The sequence below is a fragment of the Pelophylax lessonae genome, assembly GCF_965119305.1.
Source record: "Pelophylax lessonae genome assembly, chromosome: 8".
In the NCBI taxonomy this organism is placed as follows: Eukaryota; Metazoa; Chordata; class Amphibia; order Anura; family Ranidae; genus Pelophylax; species Pelophylax lessonae.
The window spans coordinates 262,415,047-262,434,693 of record NC_138775.1 but is presented as its reverse complement, the minus strand read 5'-3'; the positions used below and the strand labels follow the sequence as shown (position 1 = coordinate 262,434,693).

Below are 19,647 nucleotides of genomic sequence, written 5' to 3'. Positions count from 1 at the left end.
CAAAAATGTCACCTTCTGTGATAATGTAGGTAAGGGAATCTCCTGAATATTCTCAAATGGAGGTTTCTGGAGAACCAAAATTACTAAATTTAAATCCCATGGCAGAAAAAAAGACTGTACAGGTGGAGCCACATGTCAAACCCCCTGAATGAAGGTATGAACTAAAGAGTGTGTGGCTAGGGGTCGCTGAAAGAAGATTGCCAGGGCAGACACCTGGCCCTTGATGGTAATCAAGGCCAACTTCTGATCAATGCCCTGTTGAAGAAATGTTAAGATCAGAGCCACAGAAAAGGATTGAGGATGAGTGCCAATCGACTCACAGCAAGAAATGCACGCTTTCCACGTACAATGGTATATCTTGCTGGAAGACGACTTCCTCACCTTCACCATAGTAGGGATCACTGATCCAGACAGACCTCTATCCCTCAGTACCTGGCTTTCAATAGCTAATTCATTAATACCAGCGACTGTAAAGCAGGATGGTAGATTAGCCCTTGGGACAACTGGTCTTCTCTGAGAGGAATCCCCCAAGGGATGGTAATGGCCATCAAACTGATTCAAAGATCCTCGCCCTTGATTCCTCGCAGGATTTGCGGAAGATGTCTGAGCCGAAGAGGATACTGGCCTTACCTTGGCCCGAGGAACCTGTGATCTCACCACGAACCTTGGTATGCTCCTGTGGAGCTGAACCTGCTAAAGGAGCTGCATATAGGACTGTGCAAACAGAACTGTCTTCAAGGTGGATACCACCAGACTCAGAACCTGTATGCAAAATAGAAGATCTGTATGACAGCAGCCGGTGAATCACGGCCCTTTGGTTCCTGAACCACCCTGGGCAGAATTAGAATTCCGAAGAAATCCAATTTTGAGACCGCACTCAGGGTGTTATGATGAAATCAAAAGTTTCTTTATTCCTCATAAATAAAGTAGACAGACCGTGTGCAAACAGACGTGTCGGGTTGACGCGTTTCACGACGCTGTAGGTCGCTTACTCATAAACCACACCGTGGTTGAGATGCGGTCTCAAAATTGGATTTCTTCTATTCTTGGATGACGGATCTGACCTGCACCGGGTTTGGAACATACACCTGAGCGGCTTCCCCTTTCTTCATTGTCAGAATTAGAATCAGACCTAGGTAAATCAATTCCCTGGACAGGGATAGGGGGTACCTTAGGTAGTTTGGAAATCACCTGAACCTTTGCAGGAATTAAATCTGCACAAGGAGACTCAGGACCTAAAAAACCTGAAAAGAACAAGCTCTGTCCTCCCTTCAGGGTACGCCCAAAATAATAATTTCATGAATCCCCTTGATGCTCATGAAGAAGGTTCACGAGGCTGGAAACCAGCGAAGATGTCCCCCACCCCAATAATGGGTGAGGGTAGACCTTCATGCTAAAGGGGTCTTGTCTGTGGGTCCAGAAAAGCTAGCATTAGGCTTACCAGACCAAGGATGCTTGGAACCTCCTGGGAAAGATTTGAAAGATCTATTTCCCTTATTCTCCGTCCCAGAAGAACAAAATCATTTTCTACAGGCTGAGAAGGAGGGCCCCCGTCTTCGACGAGGCTCCTTCCCTTTTCTATACTATGGCAGGAAGGTACTCTTTCCCCCCCTGATACCCTTAATGAGGTCATCCAGGGTAGCCCCTAACAGGCGATCGCCTTGAAAGGGCAGATCAATGAGAGCTTTCTTAGAGGCTTGGTCTGCGGACCAATTATTAGCCACAGCACATGCCTAATCACCACCGCTGAAACAGAAAGTTTGCACAGCACAGGAGCTGTATCCAAAGCTGCATCACAAAAACTGAAGCTCATGGACCAACTGGTTCACTAAATCAATATAAGCTGTGGGGACCTGCTCACCCCCAGGCCCTGGCTCAAAAGCTTGGCCCATTCAGTTAGGGTCTGAGACACCAGGGTTGAGGCAAAGACTGGCTGCAATGTCAAACCAGCCATAGTAAACATGCTGCGTTCCACAGCCTCCTCTTTCCTGTCAGCCGGGTCCTTAAAGGAGGGGGGTTCTTATACTGGGATCATGGTAGCTTTGTTCAACCTGGAAACAGGAGGGCCCACCACTGGTGGACCAGTCCACTTTTTTAAAAGTGACTCCTCAAAAAGGTAACGTACAGCAAAACGTTTGCGGACCACAAAGGGTAATTTTGGTTGTTCCCATTCCTTACAGGAAAACCTAGGGCATATAAGGAAACACCTAAGGAGTGCAAGGTGACTTATGCACACCAAATAACACAGCCACGTCCATGGCTAAATCTGCCGCATCCTCCATTTTTAAAGTCTCAGAGATAAGTGCGTCTACCAGCGCTTTTTAATTTGCTGCTGCGACCATGGAGGAATCATCCTCACTATCGGTTAGATCTGGTGGAGTGACATTAAGCCCCCCTGGATGGGCCTCGTCCACAGCAGCATCAGGCTCAGAATCAGATGAGACAGGCTGAGCAGGGAAAGGCGGGGGACGCATCCTTGCCCACACGCCACTTCCACCCAGGACACTAAGGACTGCAGGACCACCGTCAGTGCAACCATGGGAAGCTGGGGTTCCAAGGGATCTGCCACCTCCATGAGGGGGTCAGTGGAGGAGATGTGACCCTGAGGCTTCATAAGGAAAAGAAGACCTTAACCACTTAAGCCCCGGAAGATTTTACCCCCTTCCTGACCAGGGTTTTTTTTGCGATTTTTTACTGCGTGACTTTAACGGACAATTGCGCGGTCGTGCGACGCTTTACCTAAACAAATTTCACGTCCTTTTTTTCCCACAAACAGAGCTTTCTTTTGGTGGTATTTGATCACCTGTGCGATTTTTTGATCATGCGCTATAAACAAAAAAAGAGCGTGATTTTTGCAAAAATAATATTTTTCACTTTTTTTTATATGAAATTCCCCCCAAAAAAATGTAAAAATCAAAATTTTTTTAACATTTTCAGCCAAATTGTTTTACGCTACATATGTTTGGTAAAAAAAAAAAAAAACGCAAAAGGCGTATTTTGATTGGTTTGCGCAAAAGTTATCGCGTTTACTAACAAAGGGAAAGATTTTTGTCATTTTTGGTGTTTTTTTTTTTAACGAGTAATGGCGACGATCTGCGATTTTTTTGCGGTACTGCGACATTGGGGCGGACAGATCGGACCCTTGACTGACATTTTTGACACTTTTGGGGGTACCAGTGACATTACTGCAGTAATCAGTGCTATATATATTCACTGTTACTGCAAAATGACACTGGCAGGGAAGGGGTTAACTGTATTGGACAGGGAGGGGTTAAGTGTGTCCTAGGGGCGTGATTCTAACTGTGCAGGGACAGGTCTCCTAGTGTAAAAACAGAGATCAACGGTTCTACATAGTAGAACCGTCTGATCTTCATTTTTACACAGGGGAGAATGACAGGCAGCTTGTTTACATAAGCCGCTCTGTCTTTCTCCCGCTGTACCGGCGATCGTAGTGTGACCGGCGGACATCGGGTCCGCCGGTCACACGCCCGCACTCCTCTGAACGAGCCTCAGCGGGCGCGCGCTCGCTCGCCCGCTATTGGCTCTAGTAGCAGTGACAGGCGAGTGACGTAGATCTACGTCACTTTGCCAGGCCGGGGCTGACTGCCGCAGTAAATATACTGTGCGCAGTCGGCAACCGGTTAATTACAAAAGCGATCTTTTGGCACAACTAAAGTATCCCCCCCAAGGCTCAGGGTACCTATCAGCAGAGGAGAGAGAGAGAGAGAGATAACAGGGACCCACAAGGACTTACCCTACCGATCGGAGGAGCGTCCAGAATTCGGACCCAGCATCAGCATGGACACCATCCCTGTTCATATGTCCCGGGCACAGGAAGAGGAAACTGAGGAGGAAGACGACGAGCTTTGGCATCCCCACGAGGCTTCGGTCATCTCCAGCATCTCCCAGAATAAGGGAAAATGGCCCAGTGACATCATCAGGCTAAAAAAACATGGCTACCAACCGGAGACCAGCCAGACTAAGGGAAAATGGCCCCTGTGACATCATCGGGCTTCTCAAACATGGCTGCCAACCGGTGACCAGCCAAAGTAAGGTAAAATGGCCGCCATCAGCTACAGCATGATGCCAGGATCTTCCCTGTGCCCTCTGCAAAGGGACCCCCTCTTGAAGGTAGGACACACGTTAGGGGAGACTCTGCTGCGCACTCTGCACGGGTCTCTGTACTGGGACCCCCCTGCACCATACCCACAGTGGGGCATGCACCTAGGGGGTCTCCTACACTGGCACCCCTCCAGACTACCAAGGCAGGACACACTATCCCAGGACCCTTACAGAGTGGGGATAGCAGGGAACTCTGCTGCATCCTCTGCCCTGGGACCCCCACCAGACTCCAGGTCCAGACAGGGGGGGAAAAGGGAGTGGGGGAAGCCCAGCTCACTGAGGGATTTTTAAGGATGAGAGGAAACCTGCAGGCAGGTCCGACCGTCCCTGGATGTTACCCAGTCCACCCCAAAAAAAAACATCAAAAGGGGAGAGGGGGGAATGTACTAACCCTTCCATGGTGCGGGTAACGCTCCAGACAGAATCCTCACCACCGAAGTAAGAGAGCTGTCGGCAAAGGGACCACTGCGACTCGGACCTAAGCCCGGTCGAATAGGACCCTGCGAGACGTTTAACTCACGGGCCAGCCTGTGTCCGTGAGGGTGTCGCGGCCGACCTAGCGCGTAGCTGCGGTCTGCACACGCTCGCTGGCTAGGCTGGGGGGGATCACTGGATTTAGATTATCCAGCCCATCGCCCAGCCCAGCAGTTGATTGTAGATCTCCCGAGATAAAACAAAAAAGGTATAAAGAAGGAGAAAAAAATTGCTAGGACCTGAGATCCCAGCCGGGAGCCTAGGTCCTTACTCCTGACTAGACCAATTAAAACTGATTACCTAAAGCAGAGAGAGGGTTTATATACCAAGCGGAGGACGGCCCATGGGCACAGCCAGGTGTTTTTTGTTCTGCCTAGTCCTACTCCTGGAAGAGGTAATATAACCCAGTAGTTATGATTTATGGAGTGATGTGTCCGTTGATGAACGAAAGAGAAATATGAGTTTCACTAATTGAATTACTGAAATAAAATTAAAAGTGCAGCGCTAAAATCAATATACAATTTGAAATGCTGAAAAGCTTCAAAATAATATAAAGGAAAAGGGGGTAGTGTCCAAATGAATAGTCCCAATAACAAGTGCAGAGATATGAATCCACGTGCAAAAATAGGATTTCTTCCAGTGACACCAAGGAAAAGTGTAAGAAGGGGACACCTTTGTGCTCAGGTATAACAAGCAGCTTACCGAAACCCCGTGGCTGCTCAACTTAATGAGACAGCCTCTCCCAGCTTAGTAATAAACCAGTAGGTCGACTGATGTCAAACTAAGGTACTTCCAAATCTCCCAAAGCAGACAGCCTTTTCCGGTGGGTTGTTATACCAATCACATAAGTATATAACACGCTTGGAACTTCTCATTTACTCCATCTGCACCTGTCCTCACAGCGCCACACAGCAAGAAGAATGCTCCGAGCTGCCCCCGGCTTCACACCACTGGTACGTCAGCTGATTCGTGCACGCCGCCGCCAACACACACAGAACAGGGGTGTATGACAACCATCCAAAGGCACGAGCAACCCCCTGCCTGTGTCAGCACCGTGTGAATTTGTGGGAATATTAGCAGCGGATAGAAAACATATTTTATTCATTATATATCTGAACTTTCCGATAAATTGTACCTATATAAACGGAACCAATTGTGCTGCGCCCCTTTCTCCGCGACAGCTGGTGTTGGTACAGTCCAAACTCCACCTTCTTCCGTTGCCTGGGACTATTCATTTGGACACTACCCCCTTTTCCTTTATATTATTTTGAAGCTTTTCAGCATTTCAAATTGTATATTGATTTTAGCTCTGCACTTTTTGTTTTTATTGCATTTTTTGAATCACTGTTAGTTGATTTTGTGCCAGCTGCTCACTGTTGTTTTTTATCACTTTAATTTCTTGTCACATTTAGCGCAGAAATGTATCTTTTTATATTACACTGAAATAAAATTAACTTTTTGATATTCTACATTTTTGGGATGCACCTGTGTGTGTGTGTGTATGTATATATAGATATATATATATATATATATATACACAAAACAGCTGCACCAACTCTACACTTGAAAGGGGTGAGTCCAGCGTCAGAGCTCCAGAAGCAATGTAAGAACACAACAAACCTGTCAGATATAAATAATAGAGAGATAAGCCCAGGAGGTGGCAGGCACCTTGCTAGACTTAACTTATAGAGTGCCTATACTTTTTACAAAGTAGTTTTAAAACTTGTCCCTTTTCCAGCCTGTGACTTATTTTAACTGCCTGGAAGTTTAGATTTAAAACAGTTTAACAATTAGGCAGCTTGGTTTTTCGCTTTTCCTATTCCTCCTCTCCAATTGTTGAAACTTTATTTTTTTTTTGGGGGGGGGGGGGGCCTGCTCCCACTTTAGCTCCCCCACCTTCCCCCCCGTCAGACATATCTCAGGTCCCAGGAGACTGTGGGACCATTCACGGGGTGCAGCGCAGCTCACGCAGTGGGCAGCCGGCTATGAAGCTGCAAGGAGTCACAGTCTGCTGCCCACAGTTAAGATGCCAGGGCCTGCACCTGGAGAACGGCAAAGAGCTGGGCCTGGTGAGGACATTGCTGGATCCTGGGACAGGTAAGTGTGTTTTTAAAATTATTTTACATTGTTGTTTTAAACAGTCTTTAATGTGACTGGGAAAAAAAAGAAATAAAAAAAATCTAAACCTAATTTTTTTTTCCTCTTTAAATTTGTCTTTAGAACTGTTTTTCTGATACCTGTAAGGCCCTTGATCACACATGTGCTATTTAGGTGCGGTGCTTTTGCTGCATCTTTAATGTGCTTTCATGAAAATGCACACTATACGGAGTTCATCGGAAACACACCTTAAATAAAATGCACAGATGTGAACCCGCTTTAAGCTCTGTAAATCCATGTTGACAATATGGTAAGATTGTAATGTATTATACTATGCGGTGTCACCTTGGATGCAAATACCTTCAGTACCAATGGTCCTGATACCTAATGCATAATACTGATACACTACCCAGAAACCACAATGCATATCTATGGTTCCTAACCAATTAATGTCACCGATGGGTACAGACTTCCCAAAACTGTTCTCTTACCTGGGGCATATTAATCGCAGAGCTTTCCTGACCGTCACTCTGGGGCAGGACAGAATAACAGGAAGGCTCTCCATCTTTTTCTCCTGTTCTCTGAGAATTGGCGTGTAGCCCAGCTGTCCAGAGCAAATAAGGCATTCTGTGTTAGTGCCTTCATTATACAATGTGAACCAAAATTCATTCTCTTATATTAAAGTTGGTCTTGTTTACTTCTATTTGAGAGAATCAATGTTATAGCGGATACTATACCCATAACAACTTGATAAAAAATAATGTTCTTTAGCAAGGAACATACATTCCACAATCATATTTATGCTACCCAAATGAGTGTGTGCTGTAAATTGCCTCCAGCATTGCTCCTAATTTTTCTTGCTGGAGGCTGCCATTTTGCTGAAGCCCCTGAGCAGCAACAAATCACAAAGCGGAACTTAACCCATCGATTTAACAGTTAAAAAAAAAAACAGTTACATTCCTGGAATGCCGGGATTGCTAACTGTCACATTTGCTTGTGTCCTCAACCAAAATGTCAAACCATCAAATGGCTGGTGTCATAACTGATTACACATCCAGCACCATGGCAATTGCAGATCAAACAGAAGCAGTTTCCTTGACAGTAAAGAATAGGAAGGCTTAATTCCGCTTTGAGGCTGTCAGCAGATCGGCCTCTACAAACTCGGCAGTGCCTAAAAATAGAGAGCAACTGAGCATGTACAGAGCAGGGGAGAGAGTGTATTACTGGATTTTAGGCAGTAAAGGCACTTATTTGTAATGTTTTATCTGCAGATGGGGCCAGCCTAAAGTTATCTAGCAGGACCTAATTTTCTGACTAAAGTTCCACTTTAAAGTAGATGTAAATCCTAACTCGATGACATTTAGTTTTAAAAAGTTCCAAGTATCATTAACAACTGTCATTTTTAATACAAAACACTTGATCGCATCCTTTATTTTATCTCGGTCCTGCTGATCTCCTGTAGCATCTTTGCAGCAATTTTCTGTCTACATGCACTCCAGCGAGTGCATGTAGACAGATGTTGATAAGAGCGAACCATTACACAGTAGCCTGCGTAATGCATGCAGAAAGCAAAGCAAGGGTATGATTGGCAGACCGGGACAGAGCATTGCCCCCCTATAACAATAAGTACCTGAGCAAGAACCCAGATGTAATTTTTAATGGAAACTACAAATACTTAAATATTGATATTTGACTTTTTAAATTACATTCACATTGGGGTGCACGGGTGTACACTGCCCAGATAAGCGCACTTCAGTGGCAGGTACAGTCCGGTGTTTACATTAAGTAGTATCAGCTCACCCTTTATTAAATTAATGAGAGGCTGACTGGCCCCAGCTGCCTGAATAAAAGGGCATATAGTGCATTTACATGTGGTTAGGGAAAGATGAGCAACCCTGAGCCCAGACAGTTTGCAGTGAACGGCACTCTAAACCCATGCGAATGAATCTTAAAAAAAGATTTTAACCACTCGATTTCCGGAAGGTTTTACCCCCTTCATGACAGGGCATTTTTTTTTCATTCAGCACAGTGCTACTTTAACTGACAATTGTGCTGTCATGCAACGATGTACAAAAGTTTTTATCTTTTTTTTCACATAAATAGAGCTTTCTTTTGGAGGCATTTGATCACGAATGGGTTTTATATTTTTTGCACTATAAATGGAAAGAAAAGACAGAACATTTTGAAAAAAAAACACCCAACATTTTCTACTTTCTGTTATAAAACATATCCAAAAAAAAAAAAAAAAATTCTTCAAAAATGTAAGCCAAAATATATTCTGCTACATGTCTTTGGTAAAACATGTCAATAAGTGTATATTAATTGGTTTGTGCAAAAGTTATAGCGTCTACAAAGTATGGTATAAATAATGGGATTTTTGACTTACTGTAAAATCCATTTCTCTGATGTTCATTGACGGATACAGCTCCTGATTTTTCTTAACCAATGAGTTATACTGCCCTCTACAGGAGTAGGACACTAGGCAGGAAAAAGCTTGACTTCGCCTATGGGCAGTCCTAGGGAGTATACACCCACTCTCAGCTATAGGCACTCAGTTTCGTTACAAGCAGTGTCAGAAGAAAGTCAACTCCACAGAGGGGTGGGTGCTGTGTCCGTCAATGAACATCCGAGAAATGGATTTTACGTTAAGTCAAAAACCCATTTTCTCTTTTGATCATTGACAGACACATCTACTGATTCTTCTTAACCAATGGGACATCCCAAAGCAGTGTTAAACAAGAGGGGTGGGGAAAAAAAACAGAAAAAAATTCCCAAGGCTGACCAAAGCCAACCCGGTAACATGGAGCTCAACCATAAACAACTGGGGTTCACCTGAACAAAAACAATACACCCTCAAAGAGGACCAGGTCCTCCAAACAGCAGCCAGTAAAACCTTGTGGCCAAAAGAAGCATCCGCAGATGCCAACACGTCCACTTTATAAAAATTTTGTAAAAAAGTGTGCACCGACAACCAAGTGGTCGCCTTGTAAACCTGTGTCACTGACGCTTGATGACGGAAGCCCAGGAGACACTAAGCGCCCTAGTAGAGTGCTCCTTGACAGGGAAAGGAGGAATCTGACCCCTGATGCAATAGGCCTGAACCACCATCTGTCTGATCCATCTGGAAATGGTCGCAGAAGAAGGGGACAACCCTTTGCAAGGTCCGTCCGTGAGCACAAATAGAGAGTCTGACTTCCTAAAAGACTATTAGCTGCCAGGTACACCCTAATTGCCCGGACCACATCCAAGGTAAGCAAGGTAATTTCCTTTGGATGTTTAGCCTGGGACACAGGGAAGGCAACACAATGTCTTCATTCAACACCTTAGGAAGGAATGACGGACAGGGGCGAAGCACCACCTTATCCTTGTAAATCACTAATAAGTTGGACAGGATAACACCGTCAGTTCTGATACCCTCCACAAAGAGGTGATAGCCACCAAAAAAGGCCACCTTCCAGGCAGAGCAAGCAGGAAAACCTCCTGAATATTTTCAAAGGGAGGCTTCTGTAGAGTTGAAAGCACCACAGGGCGGCCACGGAGCTCACACTGAAGGAACCAAATGTCGGACACCCTGAAAAAAGGCATGCACCAGGGAGGAGTGTGAGGCCAATGGTCGTTGGAAAAAGACTGCCAAAGACGATACCTGGCCCTTGATGGTACTCAAGGCTAATTTCTGTTCAACCCCCCCGTTAAAGGAAGGTTAGGATCCGATCCACTGGGAAGGAGCGAAGATGAACCCCAAAAGACTCACACCACGCAATAAACGCCTTCCATGTACGAAGGTAGATCTTCCTAGAAGTAGATTCCCTAGCTTTCAACAGCATAGACATCAACGACTCAGACAAACCTCCATCCGTCAGCACCTGGCGTTCAACAGTCAAGCCGTCAAAGCCAGCAACTGTAAAGCAGGATAGAAGATCGGTCCTTGGGACAGCAGATCTTCCCTGATAGGAAGCCCCCAAGGAGCATCGGCCACCAGCCATACCCGATTGGCGTACCAAGCCCAACGAGGTCAGTCTGGACGGAATCCCTTCTGCTTTGATCCTGCACAGGAGTCGTGACAGAAATTTGAGAGGGCTGGAATGGATCGGTCAGCCCACCTTAGAATGCCGGCTACTTACTGACCCGGAAGGACATTACCTGTGCCCCCTTGGTGATTGACATAGACCATGGCCGTGGCATTGTCCAAATTAATTTGTACCGGACACCCCTGAAGACGAATTGTCCAAAGAGCCAGACAAAGGCTGATCGCTCAGAGCTCTAAAACATTAATCGTCAGTCTGGCCAGAGTCCAGACCCCCTGAGCACATCTGTGCTGAGAAAGCCTCCTCACCCGGACAGGCTGGCATCTGTGTCGACAACTGTCCAGTACAGAGGGAGAAAGGATTTTCCCTGTCGTAGTGCCAGAGAATGAAGCCACCTCTAGAGACTGTGGATCCTTGTCCCATTTCACCAGAATCTCTTTAGTAGAGATCTTGTGTGTAACTGTGCAAACAGACAGCCTCGAGAGTGGACACCATCAGTCCCAGCACCCGCATGCAAGCCCGGAGAGATGACCGTCTGCTGAACAACAGAAGCTGAATTGCCTCCTGCAATGTCTGGAGTTTTTCCAGAGGAAAAAACACTCAGGCTGAAGCTGAGTCCAGAGTCAGACCCAGATAGTCCAGTTTTTATGGACAGAACCAAAACAGGCTCCTGAGGGTTCAGAATCCAACCAAACTCCCTCAGAGTTCGCAGAGCAATCTCCAGTTGTCCATCAGAGCAGTCAGAGACTCTGCTCTTCACTGAGGCTATGCCTCGGCGACCTAGCGCGGAGCTGCAGCCTGCACGCGCTCAACGGCCAGAGTGGGGGGGGACCCTCTGTATCTAAATTACCCAGTCCGGCAATTGATTGTAGATTCTCACAGGAACAAAATAAAAAAAGATTTAAAAAAATTCCATTTAAAAAGAAAAAAAAAGAAAAAAATCGCCAGGACCAGAGATTCCAGCACGGAACTAGGTCCTTACTCCTGACTAGGCAAAAAAAAAAAAATAAACTGAGTGCCTATAGCTGAGAGTGGGTGTATACTATGCCCATAGGCATAGTCAAGCTTTTTCCTGCCTAGTGTCCTACTCATTTATGGGGCAGTATAACCCAATGGTTAAGAAGAATCAGGAGCTGTGTCCGTCAATGAACAAAAGTGAAACTGGAATTTACGCAGCTATAGATGCTACACGGCAATGGTGGTGATAAGCGACTTATAGTGTGACTGTAATAGGGTGGCGAGCAATCTAGCACTAACTGACATCTGACTATCTGGGAGCGTCACTGACACCGTTAGCGACACTAATACAGTGATCAGTGATAATACTGTACACGGTCACTGTACTAATGACACTGGCTAAGAAGGGGTTCACATCTAGGGGCAAAAATGTGACTAACCATGTGTGATAATTGCTGCTGTTACTTTTCTATCCCTGCTTTGAAAGAAAAAAAATTGCCAGATCGCTGATCAGTGTAGAGAGCCCTGTGTTTATATAAACACAAAGCTCTGGGCTGTGATTGGACACAGCCGATCAGCAGGTCTCAGCCATGAATGATTGGCAGGAACCTGCTGACAAAATCGCCTCGGATCCGGCGGGGCTGTGCCACTTGCTGGCAGTTTAACTACTGTAAGTTAATGATTTGGATTTACTTTATTAACTTTTTTCACTTATTTTCCCACACTGCATAAGATGAATAGAAGTAAGAGGAATCTGATTGGTTATTGTGAACCCACAAAGAAAAAGAAAAATATTATACTTCTATAGGGTTCAGTACTAGATGAATGGATAGTGTACATCTTATATCCTTATACACAATCAAAGCTGGTGGAACATCACAAGTTTCTCCTAATATCAGTTCAGACATTGTATATGGCAGTCAGTCCAAGAGCTGAAATGTATTCATTTTTGCAAAATGCTAAATAGTTTTTAAGACGGAAACATAATAATTTAAAAGGGAACCCGTCAAATGTCATCTGCTTGGATACACAGTGCGGTTGATTTACTAAAACTGGGAAGTGCAAAATCTGGTGCAGCTGTGCATGGTAGCCAATCAGCTTCTAATTTCACCTGGTTCAATTAAGCTTTACCAAAAAAAAAACCTGGAAACGGATTGGTTCCTATGCAGAGCTGCACCATATTTGGCACACTCCAGTTTTAGTAAATTAACCCCTAAGTGTAATAGGTATATCCCAACACTGGCTATGCAAAATTACAAAATTGTGAAATTGGGTCCAACATGACTTCTGTCATAACACTTACTAACCTTTATCAAAAATGAGCTTCACTCTTCTTGAATTGCGTTTCCTGTTTATGAACTCTCTTTCGAAGTTTCCAAGAGCTGAAGTATACTGGTCCCAAGAAATTTCCGGTAACTGAACAATCCTCTGGGTGCGAGGAATGCCAATATCCATCTAGTTAAAAAAAATAAATTTAAATTCAAGCTTCACCTTTCAAACAATAATAATGGCTTCATTTATGCAAGACTCTGGTGTTTGTTTTATTAAATACATGAGAAACAGATTTGTGAACTAGTGTTTGTTTTACGTTAAGGCCTCGTTCACGCGGGGAAGTACTCTAGCGCGCATCTGTGCAGAGTCGTGTTTATCTGCAAGGGGACACACAGGTGCTCCATGAATCCTCATGCAGGCAGTGCCATTGATGGCAACTGTAACGCAGCAGCTACACAAACACAGCCACTGCTCCAAATCGGACATCTGAGTGAGTGCGGGTCCTTGTCCCCAAACTAATACTGTCTGTGTTGGGGGGGGGGGGGGGAACACACCTGCATGGGTGTCATGATGGGAGCAATCGCCATGTTTGTGTATCAACAGAACTGCCTGCAAAGGAATTCACAAAACACTTATGTGTCCCTGGGTAGGTAAACATAGCCATATGGTATAGTACACCCTGTGTGATCGAGGTCTTACAGTATCTCACAAAAGTGAGCACACCCCTCACACATTTTTGTAAATATTTTATTATATCTTTTCATGTAACAACACTGAAGAAATGACACTTTGCTACAATGTAAAGTAGTGAGTGTACAGCTTGTATAACAGTATAAATTTGCTATCCCCTCAAAATAACTCAACACAGCCATTGATGTCTAAACCGCTGACAACAAAAATGAGCACAACCCTAAGTGAAAATGTCCAAAATGAGCTCAAAATGTCGATATTTTGTGTGGCCACCATTGTTTTCCAGGACTACCTTAACCCTTTTGGGCATGGAGTTCAGCAGAGCTTCATGGGTTGCCACTGGAGTCCTCTTTCACTCTATGACATCACAGAGTTGGTGGATGTTAGAGACCTTGCGCTCCTTCACCTTCACTTTGGGGATGCCCCACAGATGCTCAATAGGGTTTAGGTCTGAAGACATGCTTGGCCAGCCCATCACCTTTACTTGTCTTGTCTTTGTACTCCTCACCTGGTTGCCGCCAAACACGCTTGACACCATCTGAACCAAATAAGTTTATCTTGGTCTCATCAGACCACAAGACAAGGTTCCAATAATCCATGTCCTTAGTCTGCTTGTCTTCAGCAAACTGTTTGCGGGCTTTCTTGTGCATCATCTTTAGAAGAGGCTTCTAAAGCTGAAGGACAGCGATGTAGACCAATTTGATGCAGCGTGCGGCGTATGGTCTGAGCACTGACAGTCTGACCCCCCCCCCACAACAATGCTGGCAGCACTCATACATCCATTTCCCAAAGACAAACTTTGGATAGGACGCTGAGCATGTGCACTTAACTTCTTTGGTCAACCATGGCGAGGCCTGTTCTAAGTGGAACTTGTCCAGTTAAACTGCTGTATGGTCTTGACCACCGTGCTGCAGCTCAATTTCAGGGTCTTGGCAATCTTCTTATAACCTAGGCCATCTTTATGTAGAGCAACAACTCTTTTTTTAAGATTCGCAGAGTTCTTTGCCTTGAGGTGCCATGTTGAACTTCCAGTGACCAGTATGAGAGTGAGAGCGATAACACCAAATTTAAACCACCTGAGACCCTGTAACACTAGTAAATTACATGACACCGGGGAGGGAAAATGGCTAATTGGGCCCAATCTGGAAATTTTCACTTAGGGGGGTACTCTCTCAGCGGTTTAGACATTAATGGCTGTGTGTTGAGTTATTTTGAGGGGACAGCAAATTTACACTGTTATACAAGCTGTACACTCACTATTTTACACTATTTTTTGTAGCAGAGTCATTTCTTCATTGTTGTCACATGAAAAGATATCATAAAATATTTACAAAAATGTGAAGGGCGTACTCACTTTTGTGAGATATGGTATATGCAAAAATAGGATTTTTTTTACTCGCTGTAAAATCCATTTCTCAGAGTTCATTGACGGACACAGCTCTCCACTATTCAGAACCACAGGTTTATTTCGTCCCCATACAGGAGTAGGACTCATGACAGAAAAAAAACGGAATTTTTGTAAAATCTTACCTTTAAAATTCCTTTCTCTGAGTCCTCCGACAGTCGCCGCCTCCTCTAAGTCATCACTGTTGGGTATTGACTTCCCATCCGCAGGAGTAGCTAGGCATATAGACTTAGTCCAAAGACAAAAGACATTAGCATATACACACCCATGGGGGCTGTCCCATCTGGTCAATACCCCTCCTGCATTACCACTCCCAACTCAGTTTGGTAGCATAGCAGTAGGTAATAAGAACCTCAAAAGAGGGGCGGGGGCGGCGACTGTCGGAGGACTCAGAAAAAGGAATTTTACAGGTAAGATTTTACAAAAATTCCGTTTTCTCTTACGTCCTCCGTCAGTCGCCGCCTCCTCTAAGTCATCACTGTTGGGATGTCCAAAAGCAGTATAGACATGAGGGGTGGGAGACGCAACCGTAGAGAAGGCAACTCAGTACCCACATCAGAGAAAGGAATCTTACATGCGCCGTAAGAGAACCAACTGGGCAACAGAAAAAACAATGCTCAACAGGAGCAACAGCCCAGGAAAGCAAACGCCAATAGCCAGGGACCCAGAAAAAAATTCAAGGGTCCTTCATGACACTGCCGCACTAAGAACTTTGCGGCCAAAGGAAGCATCAGCTAATGCCAGAACATCTACTTTGTAGAATTTGGAAAAGATGTGCACCGACGACCAAGTCGCAGCCTTGCACACCTGGGCCACCGAGGCCCGATGCCAATAGGCCCAGGACGCACTCAAAGATCTGGTAGAGTGAGCCTTAACAGGGAAGGGTGGAACCCATTCCTTCAAGGCATAAGCCTGATCAATGGTCTGTCTGATCCATTTGGCAATAGTTGCTGCAGACGCAGCCATGCCCTTCCGAGATCCCTCAGGAAGGACAAATAGGGAATCCGTCTTCCGAAAGGATTCCATAGACGACAGGTAAACCCTGATCGTCCTGACAACATCCAAGGAATGCAAAGCAGTCTCCTTCGGATGTTTAGGCTTCGTACAAAGCGAAGGCAGGACAATGTCCTCATTAAGGTGGAACTCCGTGATCACCTTGGGAAGAAAGGACGGGGGTGGTCGCAAAACCACTTTATCCTTGTGAATTATCAAGTAAGGGGAGCGGCAAGACAACGCCGCCAGCTCCGACACTCTGCGAGCCGAAGTGATCGCCACTAAAAAAGCAACCTTTTTCGACAGCAGAGGCAATGATATCTCCCTGATGTTCTCAAAGGGAGCACGCTGCAACACGGACAGAACCAAGTTCAAGTCCCATGGAGGTAAAGGCTCCTTCCTGGGAGGAGCCAAATGTCGCACACCTTGAATGAAGGTGCGAATCAAGGAATGAGACGCCACAGGGCGTTGGAAAAGGACAGCCAGTGCAGACACCTGGCCCTTTATCATGGCCAGCGCCAGGTGCTGATCCACTCCAGACTGGAGGAAAGCCAACACTCTCGACACCGAGTAAGAACGAGGGGAGAACCCACTGGACTCACACCAGGCGAAATAAGCTTTCCAGGTACGGTAATAGATTTTACCAGAGGAGGTTTTCCTAGCCTTGATTAGAGTAGGGATAACCTCAGGGGAGAGACCCTTGTCCCTCAGGACCTGGGTCTCAACAGCCAGGCCGTTAAAGCCAGCGACTGTAAAGCAGGATGGAAGATCGGACCTTGAGACAGGAGATCTTTCCGCAGAGGCAGACGCCACGGAGGCGCCACTGCCAGGTGAACAACGTCGGCGTACCAGGACCGCGGCGTGGCCAGTCCGGAGCCACCAGAATCACCAGGTGCGGTTCCGAGACCAATCTGCGGAGAAACCGGGATAGTAACTGAATCGGAGGAAAGGCATACATCAGACGATACTGATGCCAAGGGGCTACCAACGCATCCGAGGCGTCCGCCAACGGATCGCGCGTTTTTGCCACAAACCTTTTCACCTTTCGATTTAGCCGGGATGCGAACAGATCCACGTCCGGGGATCCCCACCTCGCACACAGCATCTGAAAGACCTCCGGGTGTAGGGACCATTCCCCCTGGTCCAGGGTCTGGCGGCTCAGATAGTCGGCCTGCCAATTTTCCACACCCGGAATGTGAACTGCTGAGATCACCGGGACATCAGTCTCGGCCCACGATAGAATGTCGGTCACCTCCCGGGCCGCACGAGCACTCCTGGTGCCCCCTTGGTGGTTGATGTAAGCCACCGCGGTAGCATTGTCCGTCTGTACTTGGACAGGTAGGCCCTGGAGACGGTGCGACCACTGGAAGAGACAGAGTTTTATCGCTCGCAATTCCAGCACATTTAATCGGGAGGGAGGACTCCTCCTCCAACCAAGTGCCCTGGGCAGACAGGTTGCCCAGGACTCCACCCCAGCCCGACAGGCTGGCATCAGTGGTAATCACCGTCCACACCAACGGACAGAAGGACTTGCCTTCCGCCACCGAGGGGGACTGGAGCCACCACAGAAGAGCCAATCTGGTCTGACGACTCAAGGAGACACACAGATCCAGGGACTGAGGCAGTCTGTCCCACCTGGCCAGGATCTCCGTCTGGAGAGCCCGCGTGTGAAACTGAGCAAAGGGTATCGCTTCGAAGGCCGATACCATCAACCCCAGGCCCCGCATACAGGTCCTGAGTGACGAGGACGGGTTGTCCCTGAGGGACCCGAGCTCGTCCCGCAAAGTCCGGAGCTTGTCCTCCGGCAAGAACACCTTTGCCTGAGCAGAGTCCAGAATCATTCCCAGGTAGGGAAGACGAAGCGATAGAGACAACGTTGATTTTTGAACATTGATGGTCCATCCGAACTCCTGGAGCGTCTGCACCGTGGTGGACAGATCGCGCACAAGGTCCTGGCTGGCACGTGATCTCAGAAGTAGATCGTCCAGGTAACCCAAGACCGCAATGCCCTGGGCCCTCAGCAGGCCCAGAACCGGCGCCAACACTTTGATAAACACCCTTGGTGCCGAAGCGAGACCGAAAGGTAACGCCACAAACTGGTAGTGGTCCTCTGCGATAGCAAACCGAAGGTACCGCTGATGACCCTCGAAAATGGGGATGTGCAGGTACGCATCTTTTAGATCTATCGAGGCCAGAAATTCCCCTGGACTCAAGGAGGCCACCACCGAACGGAGAGACTCCATTCGGAACTTCCGAACACGCACAAAGCGGTTCAGCGCTTTCAGGTCCAGAATAGGACGCACTTTGCCCTCCTTCCTGGGCACAGTGAACAGATTTGAATAAAACCCCCGAAACCTGTCCCGATGAGGCACCGGGACAATCACTCCCTGAGCAAGCAGGTCCTGCACCGCTTGATGCAAGTCCTGCAGACGCCCCGGAAGCAGATGAAGATTGGAGGGACGAATCTGTCCGCCGGCCGGGAAAGGAATTCGATCTTGTATCCCGATCGAACGATTTCCAGAACCCACCTGTCCGGTATCTGGAGCAGCCAAGGTTGGAGGAAACCGCGCAAACGTCCCCCCACCCCTGAAATGGGTGAGGGCGCCCCTTCAGGCAGAGGCGGATTGACCCGCCGAGCCGACATTGCCGGACTTCTGCTTACCCGCCCAGGGCTTCTTCTGACTGCCCTGGGCCTTGAAGGGCTTGCCCTTGGATCGGTTCCGAAAGGCACGAAAAGGACCCCTGATTGGATCTAGGCGCAGAACCCCGCTTGCCTCGAAAAGACTTGTTCTTCGGGTTCTGGGGCAGCATAGTGCTCTTGCCCCCCGTGACGCCTTTCACCAGGATGTCCAACGCCTCGCCAAAAAGGCGAGAGCCAGCATAGGGAAAATCAGCAACCGTTTTCCGCGAGGACTGGTCAGCCGACCAGCTCTTCAGCCATATCTGTCGCCGATTAAGCACCGCGACACTAGAGAGGCGAGCCACCAAGGGGGCCTCATTCAAGGCTGCATCACACAAATACATGACTCCTTGATGGATCTGATCCACCATTTCCAATCAGCCACCGCCTGAGCCACCAGAACGGACGCGAAAACGGGTTTGAGCAACGAACCCGCCACCGTATAGGAATGACGAGCGAGAGACTCCAACCGCCGGTCCGTGGGATCCCGAAAAACCGGGGTATCCTCAGTAGGAACCAAGGTAGCCTTGTTTAACACGGCCACAGTGTGATCTACCTGTGGAGGCACACACCATCGTGATTCCGTAGCCGGCGCAAAAGGATAAAGCAATTTGAACCGACTAGGTACCAGGAATGGACGTTTCAACGTGCGCCACATTTCATTAACAGTGTAATGAAATTCAGCTGGGCAAGGAAAAACCTGCGCAGACTTGCGGGTCCTGTGCGTCCCAAATGAGGACACAACGCCCGGAGGACAGGGCTCATCCTCTAAATGCAAAGTTTCTTTAACAGAAACAATTAACTCATCCATGGTCGCCCGTTCTTCAGGCGACTCTGGGGAGGAGGTATCAACCCCCTCCATCTCAGCCTCCCCCTCAGACCCCGGGGGGTCCAAGGATGAGCGGGACCCTGAAAAGGGCACGCTCGCAGCA

General features: G+C 47.2%; 1 protein-coding gene across 2 annotated transcripts in view; it reads right to left on the bottom strand.

The window, feature by feature from the left end:
• Positions 1-19,647, bottom strand: part of ZZZ3 (zinc finger ZZ-type containing 3) — a 146,770-nt gene that overhangs the window by 34,822 nt on the left and 92,301 nt on the right. For both annotated transcript variants that reach the window (XM_082265144.1, XM_082265145.1), the window contains exons 4-5: positions 12,983-13,130; positions 7,185-7,297 (exon numbers count right to left, since the gene is read on the bottom strand). In XM_082265144.1, the coding sequence (XP_082121270.1) occupies positions 7,185-7,297; positions 12,983-13,130 (261 nt within the window). The remainder of the gene's footprint in view (positions 1-7,184; positions 7,298-12,982; positions 13,131-19,647) is intronic.